Source organism: Hesperophylax consimilis, chromosome 22, assembly GCF_061612785.1.
Source record: "Hesperophylax consimilis isolate HC1 chromosome 22, BYU_Hcon_1.0, whole genome shotgun sequence".
NCBI lineage: Eukaryota > Metazoa > Arthropoda > Insecta > Trichoptera > Limnephilidae > Hesperophylax > Hesperophylax consimilis.
Window position 1 is genome coordinate 14,959,882 of NC_142857.1, and position 18,374 is coordinate 14,978,255.

At 36.8% G+C, this 18,374-nt stretch overlaps 1 protein-coding gene across 1 annotated transcript; it reads left to right on the plus strand.

Annotated features, from left to right (window-relative positions):
• Positions 1 to 88: 88 nt before the first annotated feature.
• On the plus strand, positions 89 to 17,817 carry Pp2C1 (protein phosphatase 2C). The gene is made up of 7 exons (XM_089645280.1): positions 89 to 579; positions 4,411 to 4,545; positions 5,490 to 5,581; positions 9,216 to 9,421; positions 10,143 to 10,310; positions 12,762 to 12,886; positions 14,604 to 17,817. Exons 1-7 carry the CDS (start codon positions 276 to 278, stop codon positions 16,643 to 16,645), a joined length of 3,072 nt encoding a protein of 1,023 aa, XP_089501406.1. The 5' UTR covers positions 89 to 275; the 3' UTR covers positions 16,646 to 17,817.
• Positions 17,818 to 18,374: the final 557 nt, after the last annotated feature.

An 18,374-nucleotide genomic window follows, 5' to 3' on the forward strand; every position in this document is an offset into this window, starting at 1 on the left:
AGAGATAGATATATTAACGTTTGTCGGATAATGGTCCGATGTCACTGAATTCAGTAAATTAGTGTTTTTCCATAAGCTAGGACAGCCTTTATTATTTCTTTCTTTGTCGTTCCTGGACGAAGTGTATTGGGGTTCGAGTGTCATATTTTACTTTCTCTGAAAAGTGTGTCGTAGCGGCATCGCGTGTCATACCTACGTAGTCATTCAAAATGTCTAGAAAACAGACTGTGCGAAGGTGAAATTGTGAACAAAAATTAATAAATATACAGTTTAAAATGCCTGCATCGATCGGAGTAAATATGCGCGTGACGGGGCATTACAGCCAGGGTGGCAGGAAGTACATGGAAGACAAGTTCTCCGTGGCATATCAGCAAACGGAGGACGAGAAAGATTTGGAATATGCCTACTTTGGCATTTTTGACGGCCACGGAGGAAGCGAGGCTGCTGATTTCGCTAAAGAACATTTAATGGACTCTATAGTAAAGCAGAGACAGTTTTGGTCTGATAACGACGATGATGTGCTTCGGGCGATAAGGAATGGATACATGATGACACATATGAATATGTGGAAGGAACTAGGTAAACAATGGATCTTAATTAGGTTATGGCCTCTTAATCTTTAAGGTTAGGTAACGTCAGAAGTGAGAGGGGAATGGACGTGTTGTTTTGAAAGCGACTTTTGCTTCGAACTTTAGTCGTGCCAGGCCTGTTTTCCAAATACTTGATTTACCATATTAACAATCGATGCTTATTCCTCACTGGGAAACCCATGTTCAGTCTATTTCAAGAACCATAATATTATTTGTTTTTATGTCAGAATGGTTCAATTTACATAATATTTCATTTTTAAATGCTTCTGTAACTCCATTATTAAACATTTATTTGGCTTATTGAGCTTCTGCGGCAATAGCAGAGAACTACTTAAATGAATCTGCCCACACCAAACTTCTTCAAACGGTACTAAACCCACATAATATTCTTATATTGTTCTCAAAAACATATATTTCTACTCAAATCTCAAGCTATCTCATAGCTCAATCGCCAAAGTTAAATTGCTATGTTTAGTTTAATTTAACTATAGTTTGTCTAAGTTTTTCGCCTGTAAATTAAATTTTTAAACAATATTTTTGTCTAACCTTCCTTGTTAAATTTTACCTCCTATCTTACATCGCATAGGTGGGTCATTTATCAAATTAAAGATTTGCTTTGTACAATGTAACAAAATAATATTTGATTTTGTAAAATGTCAGTTAAAAAAAACACTGGAAATACATTTGGTTCTTATTAATTTTACAACTATCAGTGCGGATCTATAAATAATGTAAAATTAAAAATCAGGTAAACATTACCTACACTTTTAATATACGCAGATTATGGAAATTATACTTCGTTTCAAGTTAATTACTACAAGAAACTTACATTGAGAAAGATGGTAAAAGATGCATTAACCTGTTGAAGGCCGGAGCATAAAACGGAAAAATATTAATGTAACCTAATGTTTTATTAGCCCAAACTATAATGATTTGGTTTTTCATACACTTTTCGAAGCATTAAAGTCAAAATCACATCGCAAATTATTCTAATAAAGATCATATTAAAATGCTCGCCTGTTCTCCACAGACACATCTGCGTTCCACTGGTTAAAGTTATATTTTATTCAAAGTACAAAATTTTCCATATAAAACGATCTTGTGCTGCCATTTTGTATTTTTTTTTAGTATGGATTGACTTTTGTGAAAGTTTCGTTAATCTAAATTAGCACAAATTATTAAAATAAACCAAACCCATTTTGTGCATATAAATAGTTGTTTCTTTAGTTAGTAATTTCTTCTAGTTGAAACGAAGTGTAATTTCCATCATCTGTGCCTAAAGGTGCAGTGGCGGTTGAGTAAATATTTACCAAGAATCATTCTAAAAATTAAGTTTTTAGTTGAATACGCAAAGTCTCACTTTAGTTACATATAATGGGTGGTCAATCGGATACGCCAGATTTAATTTTTAAATGAAATTTGTAATGTGTTTTGACAATAACAAGACATTGTTCTTTTGTATAGTAACTCATTTTTAATAATCTCAATAACAGCAGATGACAACTGCCAAACATTAGAGTTGCCAACTTAAATACAAAAAAGGAGGGAAATTTAAATCAGGCTTACCCGATAGACCACCCTTTATCTTGCAAGGAAAAATTAGCCAAAATGTATGTATGATTGAGATATTGAATAAATACGGCAAGGACAAAGGTTGAATACATGAATCAAGCATCTTCCTTTCGCACACAGTTTCGCAGTTCAACTTCATGGACAACTTAACTAATGATAACCTAATGTTATCACTGAATAATTGACTGACCTTAGCGAAGTCCTGTTTTGACTCAGCCACTTTGCATTTCCTCTGTCTGTAAATTTATTTGTGTCTTCTGTATTCGGTCAATTCTGTCAATAAAGTGAAAATAGGATGGTAGCCGTGTTTGATACTACTTTTTTATTCTGCCAGAGCGCTTTAGCGTTGCGACTGTTGCGAACTGGCGAAAAGTCGGAGTAATCAACATTACGCCACGTCTAGTGTTCAAAAAAATACTAGTACTATCTAGGAAGCTTTTTTTCTAAATTCTGGTGATCAGGCAAACGTTATTTGTGCAAGCAAACTATTCGTATTTAAAATTTACTATCCCATTTAATTTTATTTTCAACCGAAAGCGGCGCTTAGCGCTTGTAGCATATAATATTTTGAATGTGAATACTGCAAGAGTATAATGGTCCCAACTGCTCCCGAATGTCCGGAGCCAGAAAGGGTATATTGTTGGATGAAGGGGGTGGGGAAGGGAAGGAGATGGGGAAGAGGAATGTTGGGATGTACCTGGTTATTCAGATCTGGTCACCAAGCTCTGCTAAATTCATTTCAGGCAACGGTTGGAATCCAAATAGTGGTCTTTCACCGGAGCGATACTCAGAGTATCTGCCCATCTGAATAATCTTATTTAAGTATAATGTCATTGAATGGCAGTCTCTGCCATTAGTGCTTATGAGGCCCCTACAAGAGAGTGAATAATAAATAAATATGTTGTCGGGAGGTATTATTTAACAAGTGAAAATATGATAAACGTTTTACTTTCTTCTCTGGTTGTTTTCCCATGCGAAAAATAATTGAAAAATTGATACTGGAACAATTCTTTTACCCAGAGTGAATTACACGTAAACCTTAGAGGGTATTTCACCTCCTCTGAGTAAACTGTTAACTACTTGTCAAATTTTCAAAATGATCTTCCTTCTTTTTAATTATCGGTTAAATCCTTTTATAATTTCAGTGTTTCTGTTTATAGCATTACTTATTTGAATTCGAAGTCGGATTCTGTCATCTGGCTGTCATTCGGATTAAATTAAAGAACTCCATTCAATTCGGCCGTTAACTGATTTGTTGAGAATTGTTTCTCTCAAGCCAATTTCTATTCCAACACTTTATTTGGACCTTTATGTCAATTTGTTTATTTTTGTTTATCTTTTTGACAAAATCGCGTAAATTTTGACAGCAGCATATTGTTGTTTACAGGAAGCCATCTTACTGCAAATAAAATTACAGGTGTAGCGGTCGCTGTGAGCACTTATGTGAGTTAAACTTCCAAACAACTTCCGTGAGCATTAATTACCATATGTTGGATGCATATGTAGACGCTCCTGTTACATGCTTATGCTGTTAAACGCTTATGCTTACATAAGTCGTAAATTTTATTTCTGAGTGTAAAGCCAGCCTTAGAACCATAAATAAACCACTCACTTGATCGATATGTTCGGGCTTTTTGTTTGAAACAAATTGGTCCTAAAAAACCATAGATATGCGAATATATAGACAGTACAATACTAGGTTACTATAGTTAGGCGACAATATGACGTCTCAATATTCATGGTTCTAATTTTCGGTCGGAGTTGTACCCCATGCTTAGAACTATTGACATAATGTAATATAAGTCTTCTTTTATTTCAAATAAGGTATTTATTATAAAATTTGTCCAAAGAATCGTCACTATCTCAATAATAATTCTTTTTTCAAACGTATCTTCAGGCAGGTAGATAGGTACCATAATTTTGATTAAAAGGGAATAAAAAATTCCTAATAGACATGACGATTTAACATTTGAAAAAATAATCTTTACTGAACCATTGAAATGCAAAACGGTCACGTTAAAACAGGACTTCGCTCCGTTCAGTCAACAAGGGTTTCAAAATTATTTCAGCTGACCAAATTTTTTCAATACTTTATCACCACTCTCTCTCTCTCTCTGTCTTCCAACAACCTTGAAGCCATTGCCACCCATCATAGATAGATCTACCTATAAAAAGAAATGTTTCTTTTTAAGTAACTACCTGTACTATTTTTTTATTAATCTTTTTATGGTATTATTCTTGTCCACAGATAAATGGCCCAAAACAGTGTCAGGCCTCCCAAGCACAGCGGGCACCACCGCCAGTGTTGCCTTCATAAGGGGAGGAAAAATATACATTGGTCATGTTGGCGACTCTGCAATCGTCCTAGGATATCAAGTGGATGGTTAGTTTTATATTTTCATAATTAGAATAATAAAAATTCTCTAATTTGGTGATGTTTGATTTAGACTAGTCTTTTGCCCATTGCAGGCAATTGATCGGGAAAAGTAGTAGGTGATTTTATGTTCGAATGTGGATGAAGCAAGAAGTGTGTGCCTACACAAAGGGCCCAGGGAGTTAACCACTTAATTTGGTACATATATATAAAAAAATTGGCTTCATATGTGCGGATGTAAAACTTACAAACAACAAAAACACTCCAAGTCGTTTTTCAGGACACCGAAAAACAATGTTATAATTGAGGGAATTGAATTAATAATAAATACCGTATAATATTAACTAGTCCTTATTAAAACAATTTATTAACGTAAAATAAAGAATTTATTTCAAATTAAATATATGAAAGAAAACATAGGCTAACAAACCCACGCCGCTAGGAGGCGCTAGTGTAGCATACTGCCATTAGAATGTATGGGAAATGTCAGAAGTTGGAGATATTATTAATATTATAGGGTTTTTGGTATGAGCTTTATCTCGTGCAATTTAAATGTGCTTCACGGGGTTCGTAGTTTTGTCTTAATTACCGAGACAGAACATGGATTTTAAACACTTGTAAATCTCACATAACAACCATTTTATCTATATTTTCAGAAAAACCCCATTTGAACTTAAAATATATTAGTTGTCTCGCACTGACAAAACAAAAATACTTAATACGCCACATTTACAACCCAAGGTTTTTACGATTGTGTCTATTAACTCTAGTTGGCATATATATGGCTAGTATGAAAAATATTTTGTAGTTGGTGTAATTCCTGCCAAAATGCAAATCTGCAATTTTTCACTTATTGATTTTGGCCTGCATTTGTCATGATTATAAACATAATATTATATTCACTTAGTATTAATTATTCTTTTTATATTTAAATTTTATGTTTTGTTTTGTAGGTAAAGAAAACTGGAGTGCAAAACCTTTAACACTAGATCACAAACCAGAATCATCTCAGGAAATGTCCAGGATACACTCCAGCGGAGGAAAGGTATGGTATTCTTCATGTCAACATTATGTTTAAAACGCCAATAAGTCGTGATCACCAATCTTCAGACAGAGTAGAACTTCCTGTTTACAGTTGATGTCGGCATAATTTATTTATTTATTCATTTACGCCCGTCAGGCTTTTATTATATTACATAGTGCATTCAAATTAACATAATAATAGTAACACGAAAAAGAGAGAAAAAATGTATTAATACCTACCTGCCTGGAGTAAATAACAAAAATCAACATAAAAGAAAAAGTAAATTATAAGTTAAATATTTAGATTAAAAAGTAAGTTACAGATAATAATAATTATAATGTTAGCGAAACAAAACGTTAGATATTTCTGATTTAGTATGAAAAAAATGAAAATATCAACAGAACTGAATTTATTATGTCTATTTAGCCTTTGAACTAGGGAATTAATAAAATAGTTGGTTTTAGATGAATGAACAAAGAACAACTCAGGAAGTCTCGTGTTACGATTTGGTACTCGAACATTATTAGCTTAGTGACCAAATTAGCATTGACCAAATTGCTCATGGTTCTTCTGTAAGATAAGTTGATTAAATCAAGTAATTTCATTAAATTAACATAATTAATTTGGTCAATGGGTAAGGATAATTTAAAATATCCATGCCATGCTTAGAGATTATTCTTGTAATTTGATATCTAACTAATTTCATGATAAATGTTAACGTAGATTTCCGCACTTCAATGGCTTTTACATTAGTTTTCCACAACGAAAGAAATATTTACTGTACATTCGCGTAGCAAACAAAAATGATACGAAGAATATTTAATTTTTTCAAACGAAGCAATTACTTTTGGGTGTGACATTATATATTAACCCCTCCGACATTTCGCGAACTTGAAGCTAAGATGTCTTAACCGAAATGTCAATTTCACGAAAACGTTGTCTTATTACCGCCTCACAATCAAAGCTCTATAAATGAAACATTACTGAACGGAGCCGAATAGTAAAAACTGTTTTAGAAAGGTTACAAAATAGGCTTTCAAATTGTTGTATCATAAATAAATATTAACATTTGTAAATATTTAAATTTAGAATGGAAACATGAAAAATAGGTTAAAAATGACTCACGTCATGTTTTTAGGTGAAAATGGTACTAAAATCACAGATTATGTAAACAAAAATATTTATTCTATTGTATATATGTGTAATAAACACTTTTATCACCTCATTTTTTTATCATTTCATATAAAAATATTTTATAAAAATTTAATATGTGAAGCGCGCGGCGCTACCGGCAGACATTTTGCGCGGATAAAAATTTTGTGTCAATTATGCGACTGTCAGCAGATTCCTGTTTTGTATTTCCATAGACAACTTGGTAGTGATGTGTAGCTTGATCTATAATCGACCTTTTAGTTTTTGTTTGAGGGATGTAACTAAAATAATAACGGAGTAAGAACGATTTCTATGGAGAGACACGCGTTGACGTGTAAACACGCTTATTGTACTTGACTGCTGTCGTATTTTTAACGCATATATCTGCTTACGTTGCTGAGGGGTTAAATGAAAAAAACATTATTTGTAATACACAATTTTTTAAAATTAAATTAATAAATTACAGTCAACCAGGTTTCGCATATCTCGAGCTTCATCAGGGCTATTATATTAGTTAATAGTCCTGATGAAGCTTGAGATAATTATTATATTAGTTAATAGCCCTGATGAAGCTTGAGATAATTATTATATTAGTTAATAGCCCTGATGAAGCTTGAGATAATTATTATATTAGTTAATAGCCCTGATGAAGCTTGAGATAATTATTATATTAGTTAATAGCCCTGATGAAGCTTGAGATAATTATTATATTAGTTAATAGCCCTGATGAAGCTTGAGATAATTATTATATTAATTAATAGCCCTAATGAAGCTTGAGTATATTTGCAGAACGTTATATGCTCTCAGTACCACCCTGGTGTAAGACCACCATTCAGAATTGAAACGTTGCTTGAAATGGCTTTGGCCGTGTTTTGTGACCAGATCTGAATAGTCAGGTACTTCCCCACATTCCTCTACGCCATCTCCTTCCCCTCCTCGCTACATTTTGCCTCACAACGTACCCTGATTGGGGATGCCATAGTCTCACTGGCTCCAGACGGTTGGGAGCAGTTGGGACTCTTGTGCGGTTTCACATAAAAAAAGGAATGTTGGAAGAATCCATTTCAAGAGACTTTGTTCTTTTACCAGGGCGATACTGAAAGCATCAACATATCTGTAATATCCTAATTTAATTATAATTCTGAACTAAACCATATGGATTAACTTTAGGTGTTCTTTGCAAGGTTGTTTATTGAAGACGACTTACATTTCTTTTTAGAAGAAAGTGCAAATTAATATTTCTAACCTGGTATTGTTCATAATTGTTGCTGATTCCGGTTTTTTTTACACAAGTAAACTACATATTACTGACGCAGCAACATTGTAGTCCATTATAGTCGGTTAAGAGCAACTAGTGGCTAACTAACATTTTTGTCAAATTTGAGTTTTTAATAATATGCAATGGCGAAATGATGATTACAATATATAATTTAAAAATGGATTCAAGACAATGTAAAGAATACATGATTATTAAAAACTCAGTTTGGAAAAAATATTAGTTAGCCACTCGTCGTGCTAAACCGAAGATATTTATAAAGCACTAGTGGAACCCTCAATGTTTCGCTATTGCTAATGTCTTTCTTGAGCTTCTCCGACTTCTTCCACTGTTCACTATGTTACTGTTAAAAACTACATTACATCGACGTTAATTCGACTCTGTGTCTCATTCCGGTGCAGAGATATCGCGTTTAGTATTCGTCGGGCGTCCCCGACTTCTTCTATCATTCAAAACCATTCTCTTAACACTCCTAGCATTAATAAGAACAAATGTTGAAATTTTCAGCGATATCGGTTGACTACTTTTAGAGTTTTGCAAGCGCAAACATATGCAGGCTGAATTTTTATACACGGTGTCCGGAAACTCGTAGTACAAGCGGGGAACTGGAGAATCTACACCACATGGAGAACCCAAAAAAACATAAAGTTTTTTTTTTTTGAGCATTTTCAAAAAAAAAAAAAAAAAACCAAAAAAAAATATTTTTCGGCTATTTTAGGGTTAAAGTTTTTTCTGGTGTTTAGGGTTGAATAACAGATGTTTTAACCCTGCAGAGCAGAAATATTTTATGATTACACCGGGTTAAATGAAGGGTGATTTCAAAATAATGCTTCAAATTCGAGTTTCTTCATTTGTTTTACTTTCAAATAGTTTTAATTAGTTGGGTACTTTGATCTTCAGTAATAATTTATAAGAATTTGATTAAAAAAAAAAAAAAAAAAAAAAAAAAAAAAAAAAAAAAAAAAAAAAAAAATCAACTTCAAACTCGATTTACTCGATAACGAAAGCTCAAATAAAAAAAATATATACTACAAAATCGACTCCAAATGTGATGTAGATTCACCAGTTTCCCGCTTGTACTACGAGTTTCCGGACACCCTGTATATTAAGTTTCATACCGGAGTGAAATTTGGCCTTCTGGCTGCGGTCCTTCTCAATTCGCCTCTGGTCTTCCGTCCTTCATGTCCTCATGGAATGCCAGATAAATAACATTATTTTGTTGGTCAGGTGGTAGCGAAAGCCGGAGTTCACCGCGTAGTGTGGAACCGGCCCGCCGTGGGCCCCAGCGGGATGATGCGCTGTGACGAGATCCCCTTCCTGGCGGTGGCGCGCTCCCTTGGGGACCTGTGGAGCTACAACGCCAGCACCGACGAGTTTGTCGTCAGCCCCGACCCCGATGTGGGGGTGCTGTCCATCGACCCCGCCAAGTTCAGGTATTTATTTATTAATTAACAATAAGACTTTCTCCACCATTCAGAATCGAAACATTGCTTGAAATAGCTTTAGTCCTGTTTGGTGATCAGTTGACTAGCCATGTATTTCCTACGCCTTCCTCTTCCCCTCAGTTCCTATTCCTCGCGAACCCTCAGCCCCACAGCTTACCCCAATTGGGGATGCCCTAGTCTAACTGGCTCCAGACAGTTCGGATCAATTGAGACTCTGGTTGCGTTACTCCACATGGAGACAACTATCTTAAGTCATTTTTTGTAATATCTATAAGACTACAACAGATATTTCATCTTATGGGACTGTGGAACCTTTTCTGTTACGAAACCTCATTTAATTAAAATAGTTTTTTCATATTTAAGTTCTTTTCCTTCATTAGTTTTTTTCCATAGATAATAGAAACATCGTTTAGTGTAGGAAGAAACATGTGCGGGGTGGTGCTATGCATGCGATTTGCAGTAGTATGGGTGGACGATGTTGGTGACACTTTTATGCGCGCAAACTAATCACGCTGGGTTCCCAACCTTATCTATTCTATGAGAATCTATGGTCTATTCATAGAATGGTAGTTGAAGTTGAATCAACTTTGGTTTGCTATTCCATAGAAATGAAATAGATCAGGTAATATGTTTCTATTTTCTATGGTTTTCCCCATTGTGTCTTTTAATTTCTATGGCTCTGTTCTAATATGCTTGTTTGCTCCCTCAGATGTCTCATATTCGGCACGGATGGCCTGTGGAACATGGTGTCTGCCGAGGCTGCAGTCCAGTTGGTGCAGACAGCCGAGAGACACAACGAGAGGGCTCCCCCGGGCGCTCCGCCCCCGGACGCGTGGCTCAATCCCTCCAAGATCCTGGTGGATAGCGCCCTGCAGAGGTAAGATACCGTTCTTGACTTTTTATCTCCTCTTTGATACAATATTGAGTTGTGGATTTCCTATGTTTTATATTTGTATCTTTTTTGTGTGAATACAGCACTAGAGTACCAACTGCAGTAGGTTAATGGCATCCCCAACCGGGGGTATGTTGTGAGGCTGAAGGGGTAGGAAGGGAAAAAAGATAGAGAAGAAGAAGGTGGGAAAGTACCTGGCTATTCAGATGTAGTCACCAAACGTGGCAACATTTCAATGATTCAAGCAATGCTTCGATTCTGAAAGTTGGACTTTCGCCACGAAGTTACCGGGAGTATCTACCACTTTGCATACATATACTATGATATACTAAATGAATGGGGGCTGATTTACGAATGGTGCAGAAACACTGAACATTTTGGGGTCCCTTGCCTTGAGACGGGCAGCTTTTCATGGAAACAGTTATTTGTATTATATAATTCCCCTGTACTGCGTGTTATGAATCTATATTTGGAGTTAATTCCGTGTTTTAAGATCTTATTTTATAATTTTCTTCATTTTTCCTGGTTTTATTTCCACTTTCTCAGCGATTTGGAAAATTTGCATCTTTATAAATCTGTCACTGCCAATGGAATCAATCCAACATAATACTCGAGAACAATGTATATAAATCTTATATCCACCACTACAGCGATTTTTGGCATATAATGTCTACAAGTTTACAAAACGTCTTGAGCAATTGCTTGCCATAAATGTGTCAAAATTATTTAGGTTTTCTAAAACAATTTATTTTCATTTATGAAAAAAAATTTCAAACTTTCTCGCAATCTGCAGTTTGCGTTAGTAGAAAGCTGATATAATACTTTCCCATGTCATCTATATGTGTCTCAAATCGACATCCTGTCGCCGATTCTATACGCATCTAAATTCCAATAACATTTGTTTTCGACTTGTCAAAATGGCGTTGTTTTTTTTTAAATTTGATTTTTATTACATGTTTGTATACCAGTGTATTTGTAATTGAATTATTTAACGTGTTTTCAACTCATGTGAATTAAAAAAATGGTGGCTTTTTTTCCCATTTTTTTTCCAAACAATGTGTGAATTCTCCACCTCATGTCTTTTACATCGTCAAATAGGCTGTCTACATAGACATATGAATATTAGTAGACCTGCCCTAAGTGATTAAAAGCGTATTATCCCCACTCCCCATACCGGTTCCATTGGAGCCGGCTGTGCTCGCGTATGGCCTCAAGTGAAATTTGAAAACGTGACTTCATCATTCTTGTGCGAACTATGGTCGAGGCATCATCGGTTCATTTTACGAAATAACACGTCAAAATGTTGACTTGTACTATGAAAACTTGTAAAAATAGATGTGAAAAAGAGAATAAACCCAATTGTCGTATTACATTCCATATATAAGCATTATGTTACTTTATTTTAAGCATATTCACATCGTATAATATGAATCAGTTGTTACTATCACATCGAGAAACGTCTGGACGCGAAACACAAAGCTGGTTGGTTGCTGGGAAGTAAATTATGAACATTTATAAAAGTGTCTTAACTAAATACTTAAACGAAAAATTGGACTCTGAAAATAGAACCGAATTTTTTTGCCGAATTTGGACTTCGCAAATTTGTTCATAACGTGGCGAGTAATTTGCGCTCCCATGTAAAAATGTCTATTCATTCAAAAGCAGATTTTACTTTTAAGAAGTAAATGGTGATATTATAATGCGAGATGCCTATTTACTGTCAGATTGATTTATTGACGAATCACAGTCATCTTCACTCCCTTCGTTCTTCAACAGTTGATTTTACCCCTCGCCATTATCTTCTCGTCTATTAATTCCTATGTCTGTGGCTGTCTATGTAAAACGATTTATTGAACTAAATATAACAACAATCAAGATTATTCTTATTGATAATTATAGGCAGTGAATGTATCTTTCTAATTTAATTGCAGTTCTTTTTGGTAAATGTATTAAATACACTTTATTTTAGTGCATTCAATTTTGACAGTTTGCGAACCCAAATTCCATATTTTTCATACAAAACTTTTGAACAGCTGTTATTACTGTTAAAATTGAGTCTTGCAATATATATTTGTATCTGTGATAATCAAGTAGGCCATAGACAACAAACAGAATTAGAAAATATTCATTGATTTTCCGAGTAAGTACTTCACACTGCTATTTCAAAGGAACTAATGTGCAGAATTCATGCATTTTTATAAATTTTATGAATGGTAAAATATAGACGATTTAATTGGCTATATAGTACTGTAATCAGTTTATATGTCTCCATATTACAATTTGGAGGTATGTTTTTTTTTATGTGGGCGGGAAAATTCCAAATCAAACGCTCAGCAATCATGGTCGCTCGCCTTGTTTTTCAATTATAAACGCGATCTTCCGAGTGGATATGAAATGCATTTTTGAGTTGTATTTTAATCTGTACTTCTTGTTTAGATGGTCTTCGACCAAGATGCGGGCTGACAACACCTCCGTGGTGACCCTCATGATGGATCCCCCGGGCCCCCCGAGGAACCGTGCCCCTGCAGTTCCAGCACCACATCCCTGCTCGCCACCCATTGGTAAATATCCATTAGTCACATTAAACCTCGAAGAACTCAAACTACCTTGAATAATGTAAACATGTGTAATGGCTACATTTATTTCCTTCCTCTCATTGAGGCCCCTCTACGTGTGTTACTAGAGCCAGTTTGTGTATATATTCCATTTGCATTGTATTTATGTATTTTGTGTTATTTCCGTGATAATATGAACTATTATTACCATGTTGAAAGCCATTATGAAAATAAGTATACATTATTTAGTACTTGTTTAGCATTTTAATAATCCTGTTTGTCACCACACCTCGATTTAGCATACTATTTATTTTTTATTCTCATTCAACACCACACTGAAGTCTGTGCTGTCATAACATTGTAAGACGTAGGTAGGCACGTCTTATGCACACAGATTTGAGTTGTATGTCACTTTAGCTGTTATAATTTCTAGAGAATTTTGCAAGATTATTAAGACGTTTGTGCAAGATTTGTCACTCAAAGGAATACATTTTCTTATTTGATAGGCCGAAGGGTGGCTTGGACAGAATACGCCGTGAAAATAGCAACGGGATACGGCCACTTGTCATTGAACTCTGGCTGACGGAGTGGGAGGCAAGCAATCATCATTCGGCCAATAACCCGCTCATTGAGACTTCTCACTCCCTTGCAATAATATGTGACAACTTATTGTGGTTCCCCAGGGAAATATTACCGGTCATTTTTACGCGGTGTTAAGAGCTTGGAATATTTTTTCACCGTTTTCTTTTTTGACGGTTGGATTTTCTCCTCTGCTACTGTATCATAATATCATGCGTGGAGTCTGGAAACTCGTAGCAAAACTGGTGAATCTGGTCACAATTTTTTTCAATCTGAGCATTTTGAATTTTTCGTTTTCCTTTTTTACGGTAACTAAAGGGTTAAAAAAACTTTTGGAGCCAGGTATATAGACGCTTCGACGCATTTTAAAAGACATTAAACAGCTGATTTTAACCCCCCCTAGCGACCAAAATTCCAACTTCCGACTCCTTTAACTCGAAAACTAGATTCACCAGTTTCCCGCTGCTACTACGAGTTTCAGGACACTGTGTATTGCTATCGGAATCTGCCGACCAAATCATAATTATGTTTTCGTATTTTGCATGCACTGTTTGGTCTTCTTTTTTTCGAAAGTCGAAACTTGTTGAGCTTTTGTTATCAAAACCCATGGATGGAATTGGCGAATCAACTGGAATATTTTTTTCATCTATGAATGTATTTCCACTCCAATGATTAATAAAAACGTGAATATATTCTCTTTTAAATTGCATCGACCATAACTGCACGTCACAAAGTATGGCTGTATCTGCTGCGCTCGAGTGTTTTTGGTGATAATGTATATTTGCATCAGTTTTGCAATTTAGGCAACAGACTTTTTCCATAATTATATATATATATATGTGTATTTAATTTAATATGTATAGGTAATTTCTTTTGAACACATAATTATGTGTGTATATGTTGAATTATCTTTTACATATCTTGAATAAATTTGTCACCACATGTGGGATCAGATTGAAAATCTTCAGGACACAGAAAAACCACTTTGTGGCACTTCATTTTTATTTTTTTAAACCGTTTTGCATAAAGTAATATATTATTATATACCTACTCATTAATTTGACGTCTACAGTTTTGTAATCTGTTTTTTTAATTCTGAAATATTCAATAGAGCATTCTTCTAATCTGTGCATTTTTTCCTCAGGCATACCAGAAACAGAGGATCATTGCCCCACTTCCCCCACCCCCATAGCCCCACCCACTGAGACCACCCACACCACCCCCTCCCGCGGATTGTCCATTGTCACCCGCTTTCCTGACCCCCGGCCTGCTCCCCCACCCTTGCCTCCCCTGCCACCCCTGCCCTCCCATCACACTCTATACTCCTACACCACGGCCCACGAGGAAGAGGAGACCTTCATCACCAACTACGGCAACCCCGCCGAGTCCTACTTCATCGCCAGACTCCTCAACAAGACGCAAATCAGAAACAGCCTGCACAATGTGCATGAGGAAATCACAACGATCGAGATCGTCCAAAGAGAGGACACGGAGGTTTTCAATGTCAACAATAATATCGAAGAGAATCCCTTCAGGAAGACTTCACTTCTTCAAAGGCCCAGCGCCCCGTCACCCAAGGTGGAGGTTGTGCCGCAGCCTACAGTTAATGAAGATGTGCCTCTGGTCGCCGAAGATCATTGCGATGCCGAACCGGAGAAAACATCCGAGCCCAAAGAGGATAGCGACAAAGATTTAGATGCATCCATCGTGGAGGAATGCATCCAGATCAATGAGGTGTCGTCTAGTTCTCCCGTGGACTCTCCACCTAAGAGGAACAGGAAGTCTAAGGGAGCTGCGGGGACACCGGGTTCGGAGCCCCGAGCTCCCGTGCGCAGCCTGCGTTCTCACGACACCCCCGTGGCCCCTCCACGGCCTCAAACCCGCCTCACCAACAGGGGCCGCCCCAGCCCTACACCTCCGCCCCCCCAGCCACCGGCTCGCCCCAAACATTCCGAATCCAAAGTGCCTGTCCCTGTCCACACAGGCAAACCGAACCCTCAGTTTGAGAAGGTCATCATCTTGAACCGTCCAAAGTTGTCCTTGTCGCCCTATGTTGGCAAAACAATCAGTCAAACCGAAGAACCGAAGCTGAATTCATCCAAAATACAAAAACCTGTACCTGTTGTTACCAAAGTTAAGCAAGCCGAACTGAAGATGAAAACTATAGCACCAAAAATGGAAGGTGACGTCGAAGCTAACAATGTGAGGGTTACCAGGTCCCGAGATAACCCTCCTTCGGCCGCCGATATCTTGTTGAAAGCTGTCCGAGATACGGCCGTGAGGAAAGCCCAACAAGCAGCGGGGAACCGAGAGCAGCCGGAGGTCAGTGCCCCCAAGCAGAAGGAAGAGGGCCCCAAGCCGGCTGTCCTCACTCGCAACAGAAACACTCCGGCAACAACCCCCCTCACCCCGCGTGCGGGGGGGACATTTCTCAGAAGGAAGGAACCAACTTTGGACAACCCCGAGAGCTCAAAGGAGAACATTCTACTGACACAAACCAGCTCTACTGGCCCTTTAAAGTCGGCCAAGAGGCGGAACAGCGGGGGAGGCCTAAACGATCTCGAACCCAAAGAAAAACGCCGGACAAGGCTTGATGACAAAAAGAAATCTGAGAAAACGGTAGAGGAACAACACCAAGATGTCTCCTCCACCCAGCAATACAAAGATACTAACTTTATGCTTGGCTTACGTATCGCAGGTGCTGAACTTCACGCTCCGTCAGATCTGCCAAACCGTCGCAGTCTCAGGAACGCAGAGGATTCCGCAGATGCGACTGCCAATTCCCCCAAATCCAAACCACGAATCAAAAGAGACAAGAAGCTACAGGGACTCATATCCGACGATGGCGCTTCCAGTGAGGTTCACTCCACAACGGTTAACTTGGAGAACGAGCCCTTACAGCCGAAGCTAGACGTGGCTCTATCATCCAGAGCACTGCGATCCAAGCAGGAGAACTCCCTGAGCAAAAAGTCTGAGGAGATGCTTGTGGACAAGAGATCGTTGAGGTCTACGAGCTGCGCACCAGATCGGGCCAGTGATGCGGGTCCCTTGGATAAAGAGACCCGGCCCATTTTACGCTCCAGGAACAGTGTCACTGCTCTGGCCCCCCGAATCACCCCCCGCCGAGTGAGGGCTCCCTGGGGTTCCAACCAGCGTCAGAGTTTAAGAAAGCGTTATACCAAGTAATAAGTCACAGAGCCTGAAGTGATAGTATTTAAACTAGTGCTAAGACTTAACCTCATGCTAGACAAATCTCCGGTTACATACCAAATAATGGCTAAAAGGGAAGACAGAGAAAGAGAGTTAACCAGATGAAAACTTTAACAATCAAGTGTCGAGACAGCGTTTGTTGAGACTATATTTAATATGCAACCAATGTACAAATTTTTGAACACCTTGCGCAGTAGCTACTTCTGCGCAATATTTCAATGCCTTATTAATTTATACAAAAAATAAATTGCTTTCGTTGAAGTGAACCCGCAAGCAAGATAAGTTACATATTCTATATGTATAGCGCACGGGTGACAATGTTTTAAGAGTTATATGAGGGTAAGGGACAGACGGTGTTTTAGTGTATCTTGTACGGAGTCGCTGTGAAAATTGAATTGTCCGAGAAACGGATTAAAAAATATAGAATTTCTTCAAGTGTCTTGTGACGTTGTGTCAAATGATTGTGTGTACCTTTGTCGGGAAGAAAGAGAGTAATAGTTATTTTCCAATAAGAGAGGAATATTATTTAAAAGAAAAACTGACCAGAAAATATAATTGGAGTATATCTAAATACTGCCGCTTTTATGAGAGTATACAATATATTATATTTACCTTCATATATAAATATAAATACGGCTATCTTTTGGTGGATGTGTTGTTTACTGGATTTTGGCCAATTTGCAGATAATTACGTCTTACCCACTGCCTAGTTTTGTAATGTTTTAACTCCTTCATTTTATATTATTTAGCCCTAAGTCTTCAGGCAGTAGTGTTTCATTTAATGTGGCAGATTGCTTCTGGCATCTGTTTGTCCAATCGATTATAAATTAGTCTACCAAAATTCTAATATACTACTGTGTTCAAAAAGTATCGAATCTTAATTTTTCGGTTCCATGATAACTCAACACAGTGACAATTCAACACACTTTTAAAAAGTGATATAAAGTCATTAGAAACGATGAAAATAATTTATTTTTTTAACCTAACCTACTTAAAGCAGTTAATAAAGTTTTTATTTCATCACTTTCCATGACTTTATATAACTTTTTAAAGATGTGATGAATTATCATTGTCATGATTTATCCGGTCACCATTTGTTTACATAGGAAAAATTAAGGTTCAATTATTTTTGAACACACCATGTATATTATGTATATACAGGGTGTCCGGAAACTCGTAGTACAAGCGGGAAACTGGTGAATCTACATCACATTTGGAGTCGATTTTGTAGTATATTTTTTTTTTATTTGAGCTTTCGTTATCGAGTAAATCGAGTTTGAAGTTGATTTTTTTTTTTTTTTTTTTTTTTTTTTTTAATCAAATTCTTATAAATTATTACTGAAGATCAAAGTACCCAACTAATTAAAACTATTTGAAAGTAAAACAAATGAAGAAACTCGGATTTGAAGCATTATTTTGAAATCACCCTTCATTTAACCCGGTGTAATCATAAAATATTTCTGCTCTGCAGGGTTAAAACATCTGTTATTCAACCCTAAACACCAGAAAAAACTTTAACCCTAAAATAGCCGAAAAATATTTTTTTTTGGTTTTTTTTTTTTTTTTTTTTTAAATGCTCAAATCAAAAAACTTAATGTTTTTATGGGTTCCCCATGTGGTGTAGACTCTCCAGTTTCCCGCTTGTACTACGAGTTTCCGGACACCGTGTATACAGGGTGTATCGGCACTAACCCGACAAACTTTA

Excerpts from the sequence above, each read along its gene's own strand:
- Pp2C1 (XM_089645280.1), top strand. The coding sequence starts at position 276 with ATGCCTGCATCGATCGGAGTAAATATGCGCGTGACGGGGCATTACAGC. Across the intron at positions 4,546-5,489 it reads CCTAGGATATCAAGTGGATG|GTAAAGAAAACTGGAGTGCA; the intron begins GTTAGTTTTATA and ends TTTGTTTTGTAG. Across the intron at positions 9,422-10,142 it reads ATCGACCCCGCCAAGTTCAG|ATGTCTCATATTCGGCACGG; the intron begins GTATTTATTTAT and ends TTGCTCCCTCAG.